The 17,662-nt window shown below is 39.3% G+C and overlaps 2 protein-coding genes across 2 annotated transcripts in view; one reads left to right on the top strand and one right to left on the bottom strand.

Annotated features, from left to right (window-relative positions):
• Positions 1-17,662, top strand: part of psmd1 (proteasome 26S subunit, non-ATPase 1) — a 39,547-nt gene that overhangs the window by 4,349 nt on the left and 17,536 nt on the right. The window contains exons 7-16 of the mRNA XM_029429419.1: positions 140-366; positions 947-1,007; positions 1,144-1,272; positions 1,392-1,480; positions 1,597-1,675; positions 1,773-1,946; positions 2,213-2,324; positions 2,726-2,922; positions 3,284-3,379; positions 3,891-3,955. Of these exons, the coding sequence (XP_029285279.1) occupies positions 140-366; positions 947-1,007; positions 1,144-1,272; positions 1,392-1,480; positions 1,597-1,675; positions 1,773-1,946; positions 2,213-2,324; positions 2,726-2,922; positions 3,284-3,379; positions 3,891-3,955 (1,229 nt within the window). The remainder of the gene's footprint in view (positions 1-139; positions 367-946; positions 1,008-1,143; positions 1,273-1,391; positions 1,481-1,596; positions 1,676-1,772; positions 1,947-2,212; positions 2,325-2,725; positions 2,923-3,283; positions 3,380-3,890; positions 3,956-17,662) is intronic.
• Positions 5,141-12,791, bottom strand: htr2b (5-hydroxytryptamine (serotonin) receptor 2B, G protein-coupled). Its single transcript, XM_029429420.1, has 4 exons — positions 12,351-12,791; positions 11,254-11,874; positions 7,730-7,930; positions 5,141-6,969 (listed from the first exon to the last, which is right to left on the bottom strand). Exons 2-4 carry the CDS (start codon positions 11,513-11,515, stop codon positions 6,035-6,037), a joined length of 1,398 nt encoding a protein of 465 aa, XP_029285280.1. The 5' UTR covers positions 11,516-11,874; positions 12,351-12,791; the 3' UTR covers positions 5,141-6,034.

Here is a 17,662-nt window from a genome sequence, read left to right as displayed (position 1 = left end):
ATGTACTATTAAGCAGTTGGAAGCGATGCTTTATACCAATCATATGCATTTCACTACTTTTCGTGGAATTAGATTTTCCCGAAAACTGTCAAAACCTAAAAATCTGCCTCTTATAATTTTTTTCTTCTCAACTCTCTAGTGCCTGATATTCCTGGATGACCCGCAGGCAGTTAGTGACATCTTGGAGAAGCTAGTGAAGGAGGACAACCTGCTGATGGCCTATCAGATCTGCTTTGACCTGTATGAGAGTGCCAGCCAGCAGTTCCTCTCCTCCGTCATCCAGAACTTGCGCACTGTGGGAACACCTATCCCTGCCGTCCCTGGCTCTACAAATACAGGCACTGTGCCCACCCCAGACAAAGACAGGTGTGCGAGAGAAGAAAAATAAGGACGCACTAATACCTAGACTGAATGTGTCTTGGCTCATGTTCACAAAGGGATTTTTCACTGCTAATGGTTCTGATTTAAGCTTTAGAAAATCTGTTTAGACTTTCTTTGAGGAATTAGGAAAATAACCAAAAGCTCAATATTTTCCAAGCATGGCAAAAAAGATTTGAAGTCTTTAAATCCTAGGGTGTAATTATTTTAACAATTATTTCTTTTGCACTATATAGAACATTTAACTTACAAGGCGGAGGAGGGTTCAGTACACAAGTTCAGAGTCAGAATATTTAGGAGCCCTACAAGCTTTTTTCTGTGGCGTGCATTAGTTTTTATACTATTACTTATACCTGCTGAAAATAACCTAAGTAAAGAGGTTAACGTGCAAGTTTGAATAAACTTGATTTTACATTTGCATCTTATGGCCCATCAGGTAATAGCAGTGAATGTATGGGACACCTGGGGCGACAAACTGAAATTGTAAATTGGCTTATTTGAGTGGCGTTAGTTACTTGTGATGAAATGATCAAGCTTTGACAAAAAGTTGTTTTTTTGTGCGATCCAGTGATGCAATGGAGACAGATGAGAAGGCGGGCAGCTCCCCTGCTGGAAAGCCGGTTGAAACGGTACGCTCTTTTGGATTGTATTGTACTGCAGCACTTTTTTTCTTCTTATCAGGTCCCCTTAATTTTTCTGTGTCAAAATAAAGCAACTTTAATTTTGTTGACAGATCATCATATTGCTTCTTTTGTGTTTTTGTAGAAAGATGAGCCCAAAGACCAGAACGCCAAGATGATCAAAATCCTAAGCGGGGAGATGGCCATTGAGCTTCACTTGCAGTTCCTAATTCGAAATAACAACACAGATCTAATGATCCTCAAAAACACAAAGGTATTGTACGCTAGCAACAAGATGAATGGCTCGGAGAACACAAATTAATACACTTTTGTTTGCGTGGTCAGATGAACTGCAGCGTTGTCTTGAGATGCTTTTTTCTTCTGACACTCCAGGATGCAGTCCGAAATTCAGTGTGCCACACAGCCACAGTAATAGCCAACTCTTTCATGCACACGGGAACCACAAGTGACCAGTTCCTCAGGTAATTGTGCTGGCCGAATGGAAACGTATATTTCATAGATTGCACAAAGATGTAGAGAAACATACTTCCATCCAAGTTACTTTTCAATAAAGTTTTTTTGTTTGACCTTTTTGTAGAGAAAACTTGGAATGGCTTGCAAGAGCCACCAACTGGGCAAAGTTCACAGCCACAGCAAGTCTGGGTGTCATCCACAAGGTAGGTTTATGTCCCCTATGATTTATAATAAAAAGAAACTCCATCAACATGTTTTATTCCCGATTTATCTTTGAACGAAACATGTTGTGTTTCTCAGGGTCACGAGAAGGAGGCTCTCCAGTTAATGGCCACCTACTTGCCCAAAGACACCTCCCCTGGCTCAGCCTACCAGGAAGGAGGAGGCTTGTACGCTCTGGGACTTATTCATGCCAACCATGGCGGAGACATCATTGACTACCTGCTCAGTCAGCTCAAGAACGCCAGCAATGATGTGAGTTTTTAGACATTTACTTTGACTGCTGTTTTTTTTTGTTTTTTTTTCAATGATGTACTAGAATGTGACTCACGAAATGATTGCTAAAAGAGGGGATTCATCTGTTTTGAACTAAGTCATCTAATGAGACCATTCATGTCTATGAAAAGTATATTGCTTTTGAATCAAAAGCCTCAGCTAGCAGTTCGTAGACAAGTTTAAGTCACTGTGTCAGTTGATTAATTAATGTTTCATCTCGTGTTCTGTGTGCTTCTGTTTCACAGATTGTCCGTCATGGTGGCGCCCTTGGCCTTGGCTTGGCTGCATTGGGAACAGCCAGACAGGATGTTTACGACCTCCTCAAGTCCAACCTATACCAGGATGACGCCGTTACTGGTGTGTAGGCCTTTTACTAAATGCATTTCTGGATTGCAATATGGCAAAACTGTTTTTGATGCTCACCACTCTGCTTACTAAACACAACCTTTTAACCAAAAAGACAAACAATCTGTCATTTAATATGTTGAATTCCTGCTTGTTATCTAATGGATTGGATAACATTTTGATTTGGGTTGCACAGAAATAATAAAACATATTCTTAATGAAATGCTTGAAAATGAAAACGGAATGACGTTTGACTAAACAAATGTATAGAAACAAAAAGATGTCTGCTATTGTATGAATATTAATGTATCTGATATGCAGTACTGTTAAATATGACTCTGTACTGTACACTATTAAACATATGTTGATAAAAACAAAACAAGCCATGCTGACAATATCATATAACCCCTCAGGTGAAGCTGCAGGTTTGGCCCTGGGTCTGGTCATGCTGGGCTCCAAGTCAGCCCAGGCCATCGAGGACATGGTAGGCTATGCTCAGGAGACGCAGCACGAGAAGATCTTGCGTGGTTTGGCTGTCGGAATTGCCATGGTCATGTACGGGCGCATGGAGGAGGCTGACACCCTCATTGAAAGCCTCTGCAGAGACAAGGTGAGAAAACATGCCATGTTTTTATTTTCCAACAACGATAAAGGTTGCAGTACTTTGGTTTTGGTGCAGCTTATGCACAGTAACACAATGCATATGTCTTGACACAATCTTCTTTTAATCCTGAGAGACAAAGAAGTTGTGAGAGTGTAAAATAAGAAAAATAAAAGATTCCATATCTTAACTAGGGCCTTGCTCTCCATGAACCCTGCAGATGCAACGTGCAGTTCAAATGTTTAATGTATTGAGTCCTGTATGTCCTCCGACAACCCAGAGTTGTGTGTATTTCATGTCTATGTTTGTTGTAGTTGTGCATCAAGACACAAAGTCTCAAAGCTTTGCTTTCCTTCACTGTCTATAATAGGACCCCATTCTGCGGCGCTCTGGTATGTACACAGTGGGCATGGCCTACTGCGGCTCCGGGAACAACAAGGCAATCCGACGCCTGCTACATGTCGCTGTAAGTGTTTTGGCCCTTAAGGGGAAGACAAGTTTATCATTCTGGCAGTGAAGCATTAAACAAATTTAGTTTTAATACTGTGATTTATGTTTGTTTAAAAAGAAAAATCCATACTAAGTTCTATTGGGAGTGAAGTATATTTAGTCCGAGCTTTAACCAATAGATTCAGCTTTAACATAGCACATCAGTCTTCATGTTTGTGCCTGAATTTGTGTGTGGGGGCTAACTTTGTAAAACTTTACTCTAACAAGGAGAAACACAAGATTATGACATTACAGTGGTTTTATCTATATTCCATTCATTGGTGCTAATGCAACATACTTCAGGAGTGTGAACAAATTGCCGTCCTGTAGGTGGCACCTTATACAAGCTAAAATTATTAGATGGTGTGATAGTGCAGCATATTCCCCACACTACATGAGGGAGCCACATCATTAAAGTTAATTGCAAGATTTGCTGAGTCTCGGTATCTGCTTTGGTTGTTTGACTTGTTTTGCTTCTGTTAATTAAGGTGAGTGACGTGAATGATGACGTCAGAAGGGCTGCTGTCGAGTCCATTGGCTTCATCTTGTTCAGGTAAGGATCGGACTGAATTACTTGAGCTCTGAACACTGTTTAGTTTCCTTATGTGCACCATCACATGCTCTTTGGAGCGTCACGATCTTTAAAACAAATGGGGATAATGCGTGCACTTATGCAAAATGTAGACACAGCACTGCTTTTTTTATGGACCAATGCAATCCCCTTGTGTTATTTAAAAATGGAGCATTTGTTTAGTTTTTTTATTCTTGCTCTGGGTCACCCTCCTCTTTAGTTTGGTACTGCAGACGAGCTGTAGTTTGACGTTTTTGTCTATGGTGTGGTGGGAACATTTAGATGCACTGTTGTCTGGAATTGTATGTCTTCATGGAAGGTATTCCTGTGTCAGAGAAAGCTGGACATACTTGTCCCTGTCACTCACACATTTTCTTTCCTGGCTATTTATAGAGATTAATCACTCTTAAACCGACATGAATTTATCCATCGCAGACTAGAGCAGTGTTAAACAGAGCGCCAGTGCACAAATATCAGGGTGTTAATTTGAAGCCCAAAAAGGGTATGTGTGATTTTCTGAGTGATCAAATGGACGCTAGATACACTTTGTGTAAAACCTAACTGTTTAGAAAGCTTCTGAACCAGAACAATTCTACAACTTCTTGATGACACAAGCAGGGATAACGCCCTCCACTCTTCCCTGCACTCCTCCAACATGTACACTAGCTCACAAGAATGCCCGTTATAAGTTTAGTTGTCTTATGTCTCTGCTATTATTACAAAATCAACAGTTTCTGTTCATTAACAAGGACACAGGATCGGTCTAGGCAATAATAAAACGGTGACGCATTCTAAGCTTGCATACCAAAGCTCATATTTCTTGCCACATTGATCAAACTCTGTTTATATTTTGTTAACTAAGTTTCCTTTTGGCTGTTTAAACTATTATGTATTTGGATGTCTGCGGGGTTCATGCTTACAAAACTGCTGTTCATGAGCATAAAGGGATCGTAGAGTACACTCTCCCAGTTTCACGTGCTCATATTCTGATATTTGCTGATCTTTTAAGGCTGTCTTATATACACACTATTTATTTGGCTGTCCTGTTGTGCTTTGGTTATACTGATTCATCAGAAATACATTTTTACTTGCTGATTTAGATCAAGTAGCATAGGAGTGTAGACATCAACAGTAAAAGGATACTGATTTGTTTTTTCAGTTCAGCAACATGTAACATTTTTTATTGAACACATTTAGGTTTCTATTTAATACAAAATGTTCTTTATTATTTACAGTCTTTTATTTGGAAACCTTCAAACATGTCAAAACATCACGCTGCAATACACATACAAGAGTGCTTCTCAAAGGTCCAGCAAGAGTGCAAACTTTTTGTCTGTTGCAGAAAAGATTTGAAAAGTAGAGTTATTTGTCTTAACAAAATATAAGCATGTGGTCTGAGATGGTTTACAGCATATTCAGATGCCCAAGTTGAAAGGATCAGCATAGGAAAAGATTGTGTACTGCATTCACAGAGAGTTTCCAGGTCATCATTGTGTCTTCATTCCTTCCATTTTTGTCTGGTGGTCTGAACTTTGTCGACCCTGTGACCTTTCATAGATGACATCCTCTTCTTTTTTTTTTGTTCACCTGTGACACGTCATCTCAAGGTTTTATTACGTTTGAAAAAGCAAAATGTCTTCTGGTACGCTATGAACTGTCTTGCTGTCTGAGAATTCACATTATTAATTTGGCCTGTCTAAAAGGCCAAGTGAGAAGTATTTTGACCACCATATATATTCACATATAAAACAGGAGTTTTACGTATTGATTTAATGTGTCTGAAATGATCATAATTGAAAATATTGCCTTAATTAGCATTTGTTAAAAATATATTACTGATGTAAACAAAAATCATCTGACAGCAACAGGTCAGATTTTGTTGTTGTGCAGTGTACAGTAAGCACTGCTGTTGAAAGATTTGTCAATCAAATTTAAAGTGAGAGCTGACTCATCATGAATATTTGTTGTGGGGTTTTAGCCTTTTATCTTAAAGAGATAAACGTTGGCACCATATATCTGATTCGTTTTAAGTGCTCATGCCATTGAATTTGTCTGCTATCGCTATACACAGCTATCTTTCTCCTCCTGCTTACCACCTTCGTTTTCATTCAGAAGCATTGTGTCTAACACAACACCACTGAGTGACTGTGCTTGCCGACACCTCATTGGACTTTGGTAGCTAACTGCTCCAATGCCATTCTTCATTCCCCGCTTCATGAAGAGTTTAGAGTTTTCTGCCATGGAAGATCTGAATGAAATCCGTGTAAGGTTCCGATCAGCATTCGATATCGTTGGGTGCCTTGCTGGCTCGTAATTACAGGTGATGTAACGAGCGAACGCTTGCCTGAACGTTTTGTTGAACAAGGTGTAGACCAACGGGTTGATGCCTGATGACACATAACCCACCCAAACAAAGATCTCCATCAGGTGGGCGATTACATGAACATCACAGCTGGTGCATAACACCGAGGTGATATTAGTGATGAAGAAAGGGCACCACATGACTACGAACAGGAGGAAGACGATGCCAAGCACTTTTGACGCACGCTGCTCATTGCTCAGAGACTGCATTGACTTCTTGCCCATTGTTGACATTCTCCGAAAGGACATTTCATCTCCTGTAGGAGAGTTTGTTGTGCCTGTATATGTCTTTTCTTGCATCCTGGGAAGTCGGAGGTCCAGCATGTTAAGTTGATCAGCTTGAGGTGGGGTCACAGACTGTTCTCTTTGAAAAACTGTGGAGACTGCCACGTAGCTAAAGCGCTGAGTCACCCTTGACCTGAGCAAATACACTTTTTTGCGTAACACCCGGACAGTAAGAAGGTAGATGACCATCATGATGGTCAGAGGGATGAAGAATGCCGCCAAGGAGCCAAACATGATAAACTCCCGGAAGGTGTCTGTTTTCAGCAGGCATGTGTGGTTACTGTTGAAGGTGATGTTGTTGGGAAGATGGCTGTTCTTAAGCCCCTTAATCGGAATTGGGATTGCGATACCTGGAAAATGACGAGAACAGTTAGTATTGGAAAAACATTGGCAATTATCCATTTGTTTAGCTTTTTATGTTTTTTACACCAACTACACTAGTAATGTTTCTTTTTCATCTCAGGGAAAGACATTCCGGGGTTATTTTTTTCATTTCATGTGTATGATAGTAGTGGAAATTAAAGATGCATGTTTAGTTTTAGACTGTGAGTGTCGGGAATAATCAAGCATGTTTGTTTTAAAATCAAGTAAACTAATCATCCATCACTTGCTGTGATGTCTCTTAATACTGCTAACAGCAGGAGAGGAGTTTTTACCCTGACTATATACTGGTGCTCCGTTTAAGTGCTGCTCCCTTCGTTCCATCTGATCTTCTGGCTTTGGATAAAGCAATAAAGCTCAAATTGAAATCAAACCCATCAGCCAAACCTACTGCTTTTAGTGGTCAGAGTACTGGGCATCAAGCATTGAGCAGTAATGCCTCAGTGAATTTGGCCACATTTTAGCCCTTTTAGTGTTAAACATAATGGCCAGAAGCTACTTTTAGGTTCTTACTGTAAAGCTGAAATGATTAGCACATCTACAAGACCTTTTGGAGGAGAAATGCAGAAATGGGTTCTTAAAACAGCAGCGGTGACAACACGGTATGAGGTTTCCATCAAAAGGACTAGCAAGCAGCTGAACCAAACCGCCATATTAATGCTTTTGATTCCTGAAACGTACACTCTTAAAAGTTGTAAAAGTTAAAGAAATCTGAATTGATATGCTTACAAATGGATATGAGCCACACCAGTGCAATCTTCACCATCGCTTTGGCTCTGGATTTGTATTGGCTGTGTTGGATTGGCTTCTTGATGGCAATGTAGCGATCCAGTGAAATTGCGCATAGGTGCATAATGGATGCGGTAGAAAACAGCACATCGAGGAACAGCCAAATGGGGCAGAGGGGCTCCGGAAGAGGCCAGCCAGAGTCTAAAGAGAAGAGGAGAAGGAAATTGGTTCAGTAAGACAATAAGCTGTTGTCTTGCAGTTATTGTTTTTTTTAATTTGTATTATTTGTACATCACTTGTTGCAGTATATTTTACAATTAGTAACTCCCTATAATGTACTCATGTGGTTTAACCAATTTTCAATCCAACATGAAATTGGTCTTGCACACCACCAGTTATGGGAGGTGTACCACAATGGCAAGGATAAGAAGTAGCAGTCGTTTGTTTATCTCCGTGAGGAATGACTTTACTGGAAAAAAGGAGGGTTCACTGACTGTTTATGGAGCTAAAAGCTCATTATGTAGATGTGCTGGAGACTGTGCTCAACAGTAGTGTTTATTTTCAGTTCCATAAAATTGGCAAGTAATTGTTCTGGCATTTGTCCTGTAACCCATTAACATGGCAAAAAAATGTTGTTGGAAATATTATTTTACATAATTTTCTTTTGTGTGCCACCCTTGCCCTCTTTTGCACCACTTGGAATTACTGAGTCATAGTTTTGATTTAGGTTTCATCTGGAAGGCTTATTCATTGACAAATACTTCACTCTTTCTCAAAGTAGATCCTCTACGTGTTTTGTGAAGTGTTTAGTCCCATGCCAAATTCAATAAACAGAGTAGCTTTCAAGATCCAAGTAGCTGTACAATGGAACATATTTTTATTGTGTTAAATTGAATTAGGAAACTTGAATAAGTAAATGTTGCTGATCCTTCTGCAGTTTGCCAGCACTAGGTATTTGTGTTTGCATTGTGGGTTGGAGCAGTAAGAAAAGAAAAACCGCAATGCTGCTTGATTTTTGTTTTTATATTTATGGTTTGCTTTTGAAAATGTTCTTGTTAAAATGCGAGCTTACATAAATTGTTTCACGGAGGGTAATGGATGTCCAGCAGTTTCTGGTTACACAAGGCTGTCTTTAGTGCCTTGCGTAGGAATTCATCTTATTGCGATTTGTTTTTCTTACATTTGTTGTTTAGGAAATACAAAACTCATCCGCACATTTATTAAATTCATTAGTCATTGTTTGTAATGTTGTGGCACCTAGCACAAGGTGGGTACAATTTTATAGATGGGGCAAGCTTTTTAAAAGTTAATTATCAAAGAAAAACATTCTGTATATTCTTATGCTAGAAAAATATGTCTGTTTGCTAAAAACATTGTGTATGCAGTGGTATTTTTAGAAAATTTAAAAAGATCAAGATGATACAAAAAAACTAAGTGGCCTGTGTTTAATCAACCAGAACTCATTGCCATATAAGAATATAGCACAGTACAAAAAATTGTCTGACCCACAGCCCTTAAAAGAATAAAGGGAAGAAAATGGAGAGGCAGAGAAAATGTATATTTAAAGTGGCTAGTAGAAGTTTAAACTTTGACTCAGTCGGCAGTGTAGTGTGAGAGATGATGCCTTGCAGATGCAGCACTTTTGAAAGCAACACCAAATCATCCGTCTTTAAAAAAGGAAAGGAAATCTTTCAATTTTGTCACGCAGTGCTATATTTTAAATTTACAGCAGGGTCTGATCACACAGCTCACATTTTAAACAAGCAGATCTAATTTTTCAAGGCGTTCCCTGTAATGCTTTTACTCCATCTCCCCAGCAGATGTAGAACATGACTTGACAGTCTTTACAGGTGTAACTATAATCCAGTCTCAATCTTGTCTTGCTTTTTGAGGTTTACATTCAAGTTGTTTTTGTTAATCTGTGATGTGAAAACATCAGATTTTTGCACACAGTCAGATAAAGTATAAGCTGTTAGAAGTAGGAGTTAGTCACACTGGACAGCAGTAGAGGTGGTTGTACTAGTGTCTGATTCAAAAGTAGTTTAGTCGACTTCATTGACATTCACTGTTAGAGCAGCAAACGGGCATGAGTCACACCTTGCCTCGTTGTGCTGCCCCCTGTTCTATAACCCTTCTCTATTTCCATCACGGTTAGTTTTGTTGTGAGGTCATTCTTTTTGAGACTCTGTTTGTGAAGGTGACAGCATGCCATGCTGTTGTTCCTGCATTGCCCTGTTTACAATGACGCAGCTAAAACAAAGTGCAGGGATACGACTGACAAAATGCAAGTTGCCTCGGGGTCTTCTCTACCGGCAACTTAAATCATTTTCTTTTTAAAGGCAGCATCCTAAAGTGCAAGTAAGAGAATACAATCGCTTTCCAAATGTTACGGTGTTGATTAACACATTTTAACATCCAACTCGACCAACCTCCAACAATGAAATTGGTGTATTTTGAATAAAGCTGCACTTCGTCAGTCACAGGGATATGCACGTGTGCATGCTTGAATGCTTTCACACCTTTTACTGCATTGATTCTCAAGCTAAAAATTATAACTTTGTATCAGCGTGTGAGATTAACCCTTTGGATTTGAATGTGGAGAGTATGTAACAGAGAATATAGATTTGTTACAAGTATAGATGCAATAGTAAATTAGGATAAGATGACAGCAGCACCTGTGTCCACTTTGACTTGAGCAGGGCTTTCAGTGCTACACATCCAGTTCTCATGCAAAACAGGATTTTTGAGACAGGCAAGACCACAGATAGCCCTGCGTCACACAATGAGAGCCATAATTATGATCTGGCTCATTATCCTCCAGTTAAATTAATGGGGAAAAATGGCTCAATCCCAGCTCTGTATTTTGCACTTGCGTTGTAACATAAAGAGTCTAAATCAGTTCCTATGCAGCTTTATTTACACAGCACTGTCACTGGAATTAAAATAAAACAGTTTTTGTTTCTGTGGGAAATGAACCCTTGGACCAGTTGCTCAGTCCAAGCTGTGCTACTGCTACCATAGCACTGCCAGAGGAAGTAGCATGTTTATTGTCCACTATCTCTTGTTGTATTTAATCAAGAATAATTTGTTTAGTGAAGATCGTATCTAGTGTTGCTTACAAACTATTTTTATCCTCTTTGCTACCAGAGAAATATGCTGGCCTGTTTTACTTTTGTATATTAGAAAGGCTAAAAAAAGCTTAAATATAACATTCCAATGAAATGGGGGGACTTTGTAAAATGTCTGAAACTGTTTATGCCACCACCCCGCAGACACACACTCTTACACTCACTTTAAAATATTATTGTCTTAAACATTTGTTTGTAATGGTTTGCTGGGTCTTTTAATGTCATTTATCATTTAGGTTTACATTTCATCAGAATGTTATCAAGGAATTGATCTAGGCATTGAGCAAGGACGTTTTTCTCCCAGTAGTGTCAAGTATTTATTGTTTTTGTATTGCACAGGTTTGTCTCAAAGATAAGACAGGTTTTCAAACACACAAGGCCCCGTGCTAAACTTACTGTAGAGAACAGTGACGAGAGCAATGGGCATCACTAGGAGTCCCACCAACAGATCAGCCACAGCAAGCGACATCAGAAAGTAGTTGGTGGCATTCTGAAGCTTTCTTTCAAGTGACACAGCGAGAATGACCAGGATGTTCCCTCCAATAGTGGGGATGATGACCATGACAATAAGCAGGGCTGCCCATTTCAGCTGAACCCCAGGCGCTTCTCCTGACAGTGAGCTGTTAGCCTCGAGTGGAGCAGCGACTGTTTGAGACATGGTGCTGCAGAGATTACAGCAGGCCTTAGCGGGGATCGGGGCTCTGATCTTTCTGGTGTTGGACACTCGGTCAGCATGGTCACTGCGTCCTACAGGCAAGGACACAGGGTAGGGCTGGACAGCTCGGGGTCAGTGCACAGGATTCTCCATCCCTCGTGAAATGTACAAACAAAAGGAGTAGCCCAAAATCAGAAGAGAACCCACTGCTTCGAGGGGATAAAAAAAAAAAAAAACTTGGTCCACACAACGAAGTCCAATGCTGGCTATAATCCCAACACGATTAGTACTTCCGCAGTGAGATGTCAGCGGGGGTCCTCACTTTCCCAGGCAGTTGATACTCTTTTAATCCACTGCGGCCACTTAAAAGAACAAACGGGTCTGTTAAAGGAATAGCAATGCTTTTTTTGTCTAAATTATGGTATAATAATGAGACATTTATAGTAACAAATGAAGAAGGTTGTTACCATAATGTAGAAACGGGTTTGAAAATACAATACAAATACATTCCTTATATACCTTAACTTAAAATGTTCTTTTTGAAAAGATATACTTTTTTTGTTAAAAAAAACCACAATCATTGTTTTTAATCAAACTTGTACCTTAATGTGAGATTTACAATTCTCAATTGTTTTTCAATATATAAAAACATTTTTTAAATAACCCCCGACATAAGGCTTTAGATGTAAGATACACAGCTTGTCTCACTCTGTACTTTATTAAGTCTACAAAGATGTTCAAACGAATGTATGTGAAAGGGTTACACAGAATCAAACTTTATCAATATAAACGTAACGGTGTAAATATGCATTGTCAGGATTTTGCTAAAGTTTCTTACCTGCTCCTGAAGGTAACATCTGTTGTGCATTTAAGTTCCTCGTTGACGTTTCAACTCCATGGGTATTTTTCAGAGCCGCTACGTCTTAACTTTCATAAACACTAATGCTATATTTCATCCTGGGAGAACAGTGCAGCTTAACGCCCAATGCATTTCAATCTCTGCACACCTCTTAGTTTAAATATATTTGTTAAACTCTCCTATCTCATCCTTATATTTCCATCCTCCCCGAATAAGAACATGACAGAGAATGCCCTCCCCTCAGCGGTAAAACCTAAATCTGTCTCTGTATGAAGCAGTCCATGATGTGGAATTTGTTTTGCTTCCACATGTTGGAGGAACCCCCAGTCTTGCTTCGCATCACCTACCGCGATCACAGGTTTAAAACTTTCAGATGTTGTGGCTCCTCTGCCTCTCTCCCATTCCCACTCGATGCCTCTTGTTCACAGCCAGTGTTCAGCCCGCACTCCCGTCTTGTTCGCTCTCTCTCACTCTTCCCCTCCCTCCCCTCCGTCTTGCCCGTGAGTCAGACTCTGTACAAAACAGATGAATGTCTTTGTACTGGCAGTATGCCAGTGGTTCTGGGAGGTAATTTCCCTCAACACAGCCGTCCCACTGTTTATATTTGTCACTTTCTGTTCTCTCCTCCATCCGAAGCAAGCTAGTAGTGGGGGGATGTAGTAGTGGTGTATGGGGAGAAGCCCTCTGTGTGGTAAGGTGCTTGAAAACTGTACTTGTACCCCAACGCTTTTATTTCGTCCTGTGTGAGCTCCCATGTTCAGGCAGGGGAAGTGATTTAAATACCTATCCTATTTTCTTCTAGGTGACTACTTTTTTGAAATTTACACCATATTTGTTTTTTCCTTTTCAATTTTTCAAGTCAATGTGTTTTCACTCAGTGTGCACTCATTGTTTTACTTTTAAAAGCCGATGCAAGATGTAGAAATAAAAGATCCTTGGGGTTTACAGTTACCAGATGATTCTTCACAAGAAAATGTGTGAAATACAGCCAGTAACCCCCCCCCCCCCCTCCACTTAGATCAGTGTACCCTTATGTCTCCCAGTTGAGCAGTCCATAGACCAAATGTTTTAGCTGAAACTAATTTACTTATAGTGCTAATACCCCCATAAGATACTCTGTCCTGTAGAGGCTCCTTTGTGGTACTCTTTTGGTTTAGTATCTTTAGTCCCAGGAGTGGTTTTGTACTGTAACTCTAACATCTGTCAGAAGAAAGCAAGTGCATGTCTAATGTGTGATAGCTGGTGTTAGCAAGCAGAGCCAGTGTCATTACTGGGAAAGATCGGAGGTCACCCAGTACACCCTCTACAATCTTTTTCTAATTTTCTACAAAATACTTTCTTGATGTATTCTGTGATTTATATTGGTTTATGATGCAAGAACTGGCTAACGGTGTGCTGCTAGCTGTATGCTGACCTCTGCTCACACTATGCTCACATGCATGCCACACAGGCACATTTTTAAAAATGATATCCAATCTTGTTGACTTAGTTTGCAACCTCCGTCGTCTACACATTGTGCACACTTTGAAACTGCTGTAGCAATCAGCAGTCATTGTTCTTAAGAAACCTTTTTTCATATTAGGTTGTTTGATGTTTTTTGTTATCCTGGACGTTTGCAAATTAATTAAAAATAATTAAAACAACAAATTCTCTTGGTGCTACTTACAGCTTCTCTCGTTTCCCTTTTGCCAAACATTGTTTGTCTTTTTCTTAAGTGAGTTCAAGTGTTGACTATGAAAGCCATGTAGCCTCTTGGCTTTTTGAATACAACATTGCCCAGGTACTTTCACAATATATTCGGGGTCAGGAAGCAGCTAATAAGATCTGCTCCCTGACAATGCGAGTGCATTAGTAGCTGTCACAATCACATTTCATGTGGCAAAATCTATAATCTGTTTAGCTAAGCTATATTCCTGCTTTTATCGCTGACCTTTCAATGTGTGCGTTACTTCCCTGGGCATCGCCTGGGACCTGTAGACAGAGGGAGTTATTAAGTTGCAGCTGTATCAGCCTCCGTCACTCACCGTAATAAATGTGAGGCGAGCACATATAATCATACAGTCCATTAACCAGTCGAGGTAAATCCATGTGCATTTTTGTAACCTTTTTAAGTAAATATTTCTGACTTGGCTCACATGGTCTTAAAGCATATATTCTGTACAAGTGTCTGAGTAGAGCAGCGATACTGTGCACTGCTGAAGGGTTCATTGTCTTCACGTTTCCAAAGAATAAATACGGATTTTATTAGATTCATTCCACGGCCGGCTGAAGGTGTTTGCAATCCGTTGCAAGCTTTACACGTAATCTGTTTTTATTATCTCTTCTCATCGCTTTGATTTTCCAAAGTATTTAAGTTCATTCTGAGGTTTTTAAGTCCATCACACATTATGAGGATATTTAAGTTAGGCTTAAAAGTCAGACGTCATTTCTTCACTGCCTTTTCAGACTAAACAAATGCTGGATATTGATTTCTTCTTTCCATCTGAGTTCTTCCATTTTGTTGAAGGTAATTATCTTATCTTTGTTGTTTTTTGAAATGGTTGGAAAGGCTTTTGATTGAACTATTTGAAAAAGTTTTTAGTCCCCTATCGATTTCAAAACTTATCATAAATTCGGTCTCAGTATCTAGCTATTGCCAAGAAAAACCTTCACCGTTCGCTGATTCATACTTGGATAATGGATAAACGGAACGCCCAAAATCAGAAATCTGTGTCTGATTGTTTGGCAATCTGGTCTGCACCCAAGTATGGATTGAAGGGCATCATCAGACTACCAGAATAGAATAAACTCTATCCCAGTAGGTGGAATTGAAAGGTGATCTAGAGTTCTCAATGATTGCTATTTTTGATCACGATAATCCTCATGTCGTGGAGATTATACTTTGAAAACATGCCACTACAGTATATCAATGCACAAAATCCAGGGACGCGTACACTCATTTTAGACATTTCCTGGACTATTTTGAGGCTATTTATTAGGTTTAAATCAGATGGAGGCTTACTGTACACTGTACATTTAGGCAGTATTATTAATGGTGTGTTGAATAGAGACTTTAGGATTTGGACATCTTGGCCACCTGATATGCTTTCATGCGCTATTGAGGGGTCAATAAAACGTCTCTGTAGCTCTAGCAATAATTTTAGTTTTTACTGCTTACTAGCTCAGATTTTATTGGACTAAACCACAAAAGGTTCAAACACAGCAAGGTAGGAAAAACCTCTCGTCCTTGCTAAAGCTGTCATGCTAAAAATCCCTTTTTTAAATTTTACTTATGAAATGGCAAATATTTATTATCATTATTTATTTTAGTGTTAATGCTTTTGTATTTATCAGTATGCATTTTCCTTTCTTTTTCTTCCTGTTTAATTGCTTGACCTTGTATCATAAGGCAAATATTCAAACTAAAACCAGCTGTTTTAGAAGCTGAGGGCCAATCAGTCAGGTGATTTAGCTTTTTTCTCTATCTTTTATTGGATCAATGAGCTTTTTAGTCTCTTGAAGTGTGATTTGAAGACAGTTGATGCAATGTGACATTTTAGTGAGGTTATGGAAAGTCAAACCAGAGCTTTGTGCTGCTCATTATGATGCTGGCATCTTGACTGGACTTACTAAACTCTTTGTTCTGATCTTTTCTATAAAAAAAAAAAAAGAAAAGAAAAGATAATGGCTTGTAATTACAACATAAATGATTGACTACCAATGTTACCAATGGCTGTTTGAGACGGACCAAACCATTTCTGTGAATTCAAAGGAACTGACACACTTTACCCTTTTGCATGTTTGTTTTCCTCCTTTTTATTTTAAACTACATACCTCTGTTGGACCCATTTAAGACTACCCACAACACTAAACTTTAAATATTGCAAATGTTTTTGTTGACATCAGGATACCACTACATTTCACTAGGTGACCCAAATGTGAACAGACTCTACATTAGTGTTCCTCTCCAAGGCTGTGCCTGTATGTGGCATGTACTAATGTGACGTAGATGTTTTCCCTCTGATTTAAGGCCTCTCATTTAGGCCCCATCAAGTGTACTTGAAGTGGCGAGTAATTGCGTGTGCTACTCCATAATACTTTAGTCATACAGTCCACAGTACATAAAGTGGAGTGGCTTTTTGCTGTCAATGTTACTCATAGCTGTGCTTTTGTTTTTCTTACTACAATCTCATAATCTTGAATTCAATTGAATGATCATTTGTTTTTCTTAATGAACAATTTAAATGGGGCCGCTCCTTTGCACATTTGAACTAGCATTCCTTAATATTTACTTGATTTAGCAAAGAAACAGTTTGTACAGAACAAAAAGTGGAAAGAAAATAGCATGTAGAGCCACATCACTTTCAATTCAAACCGTAAGTAAAGAATGATTTGGCTCAGTAATGTATATTCTTCCATTCTTACTTTTCAGAGAAATAAATCAAAGCCTCACATTTCATACTCATGCCTTTTCACTTTTCTTTCTCTCTTTCTTTCTACTCTCTGTCTAACAACAGTGAAGCTATAGAAGGTGAATGCACCTGTCTCATCAAAATGTATGACTACCGTATTTTCCGCACTATAGAGCGCACTGGATTATAAGGCGCACTGTCAATGAATGGTCTATTTTCGATCTGTTTTCATATATAAAGCGCACCGGACTATAAGGCGCATTAAGCGAAACAAAACAGTCAGATAAGTCAGTCAGTCAAACTTTATTAAACGTGTTCACAATAACTCAACATTGTTGAAACGTTAATGAGCGTATTCACAATAACTCCCAACCTTGTTCAGTTGTAACACGTAAAAAAAAGTCTGATACCGCCAAATCAAACGTCATCTTCTTGCTTCCTCCACTTCCGTACCATTGATTCATTAATGTTGAATTCTCTCTATTCCCATGTTCTACTGCGTGACTGATAGCCTTGAGTTTGAAGTCCGCGTCGTAAGCGTGTCTCTTGACAGGTGCCATTTTGGGGTCCTTATACACACACACTGTAATATTATGGTGAAGCACAGTATGTATTACTCCGCGACGCTCCTGACTACGGTAGCCGTAATGCTGCAAGCGGTGCGTGTTATGCAAGTACAGCGCGTATCCCTATGCGTAGCTAGACAGTTAGCTAACATGCAAAAGTCCTCCAATAAAGATGCAAGGTTTGCTTTCTTGACTTTACTGTTCTTATTTTACTTCGTAAAAAGACAAATAGTTTCCAAGGCTCAAGCATCACAGACACAAACACAGTTTTTTAGCGTCTCTGCTCCACGTGTTGATCTCGCAGCTCCGTAAACAAAGATCCTCGCAAAGCAGA

This window comes from Cottoperca gobio, chromosome 4 (genome assembly GCF_900634415.1).
Source record: "Cottoperca gobio chromosome 4, fCotGob3.1, whole genome shotgun sequence".
NCBI classification, from domain to species: domain Eukaryota; kingdom Metazoa; phylum Chordata; class Actinopteri; order Perciformes; family Bovichtidae; genus Cottoperca; species Cottoperca gobio.
Note: the sequence above shows the minus strand (reverse complement) of the source record. Positions and strands in the feature narration are given on the sequence as shown.

Excerpts from the sequence above, each read along its gene's own strand:
- htr2b (XM_029429420.1), bottom strand. The coding sequence starts at position 11,515 with ATGTCTCAAACAGTCGCTGCTCCACTCGAGGCTAACAGCTCACTGTCA. Across the intron at positions 7,931-11,253 it reads TCTCGTCACTGTTCTCTACA|ACTCTGGCTGGCCTCTTCCG; the intron begins GTAAGTTTAGCA and ends TCTTCTCTTTAG. Across the intron at positions 6,970-7,729 it reads GGTGTGGCTCATATCCATTT|GTATCGCAATCCCAATTCCG; the intron begins GTAAGCATATCA and ends GTCATTTTCCAG.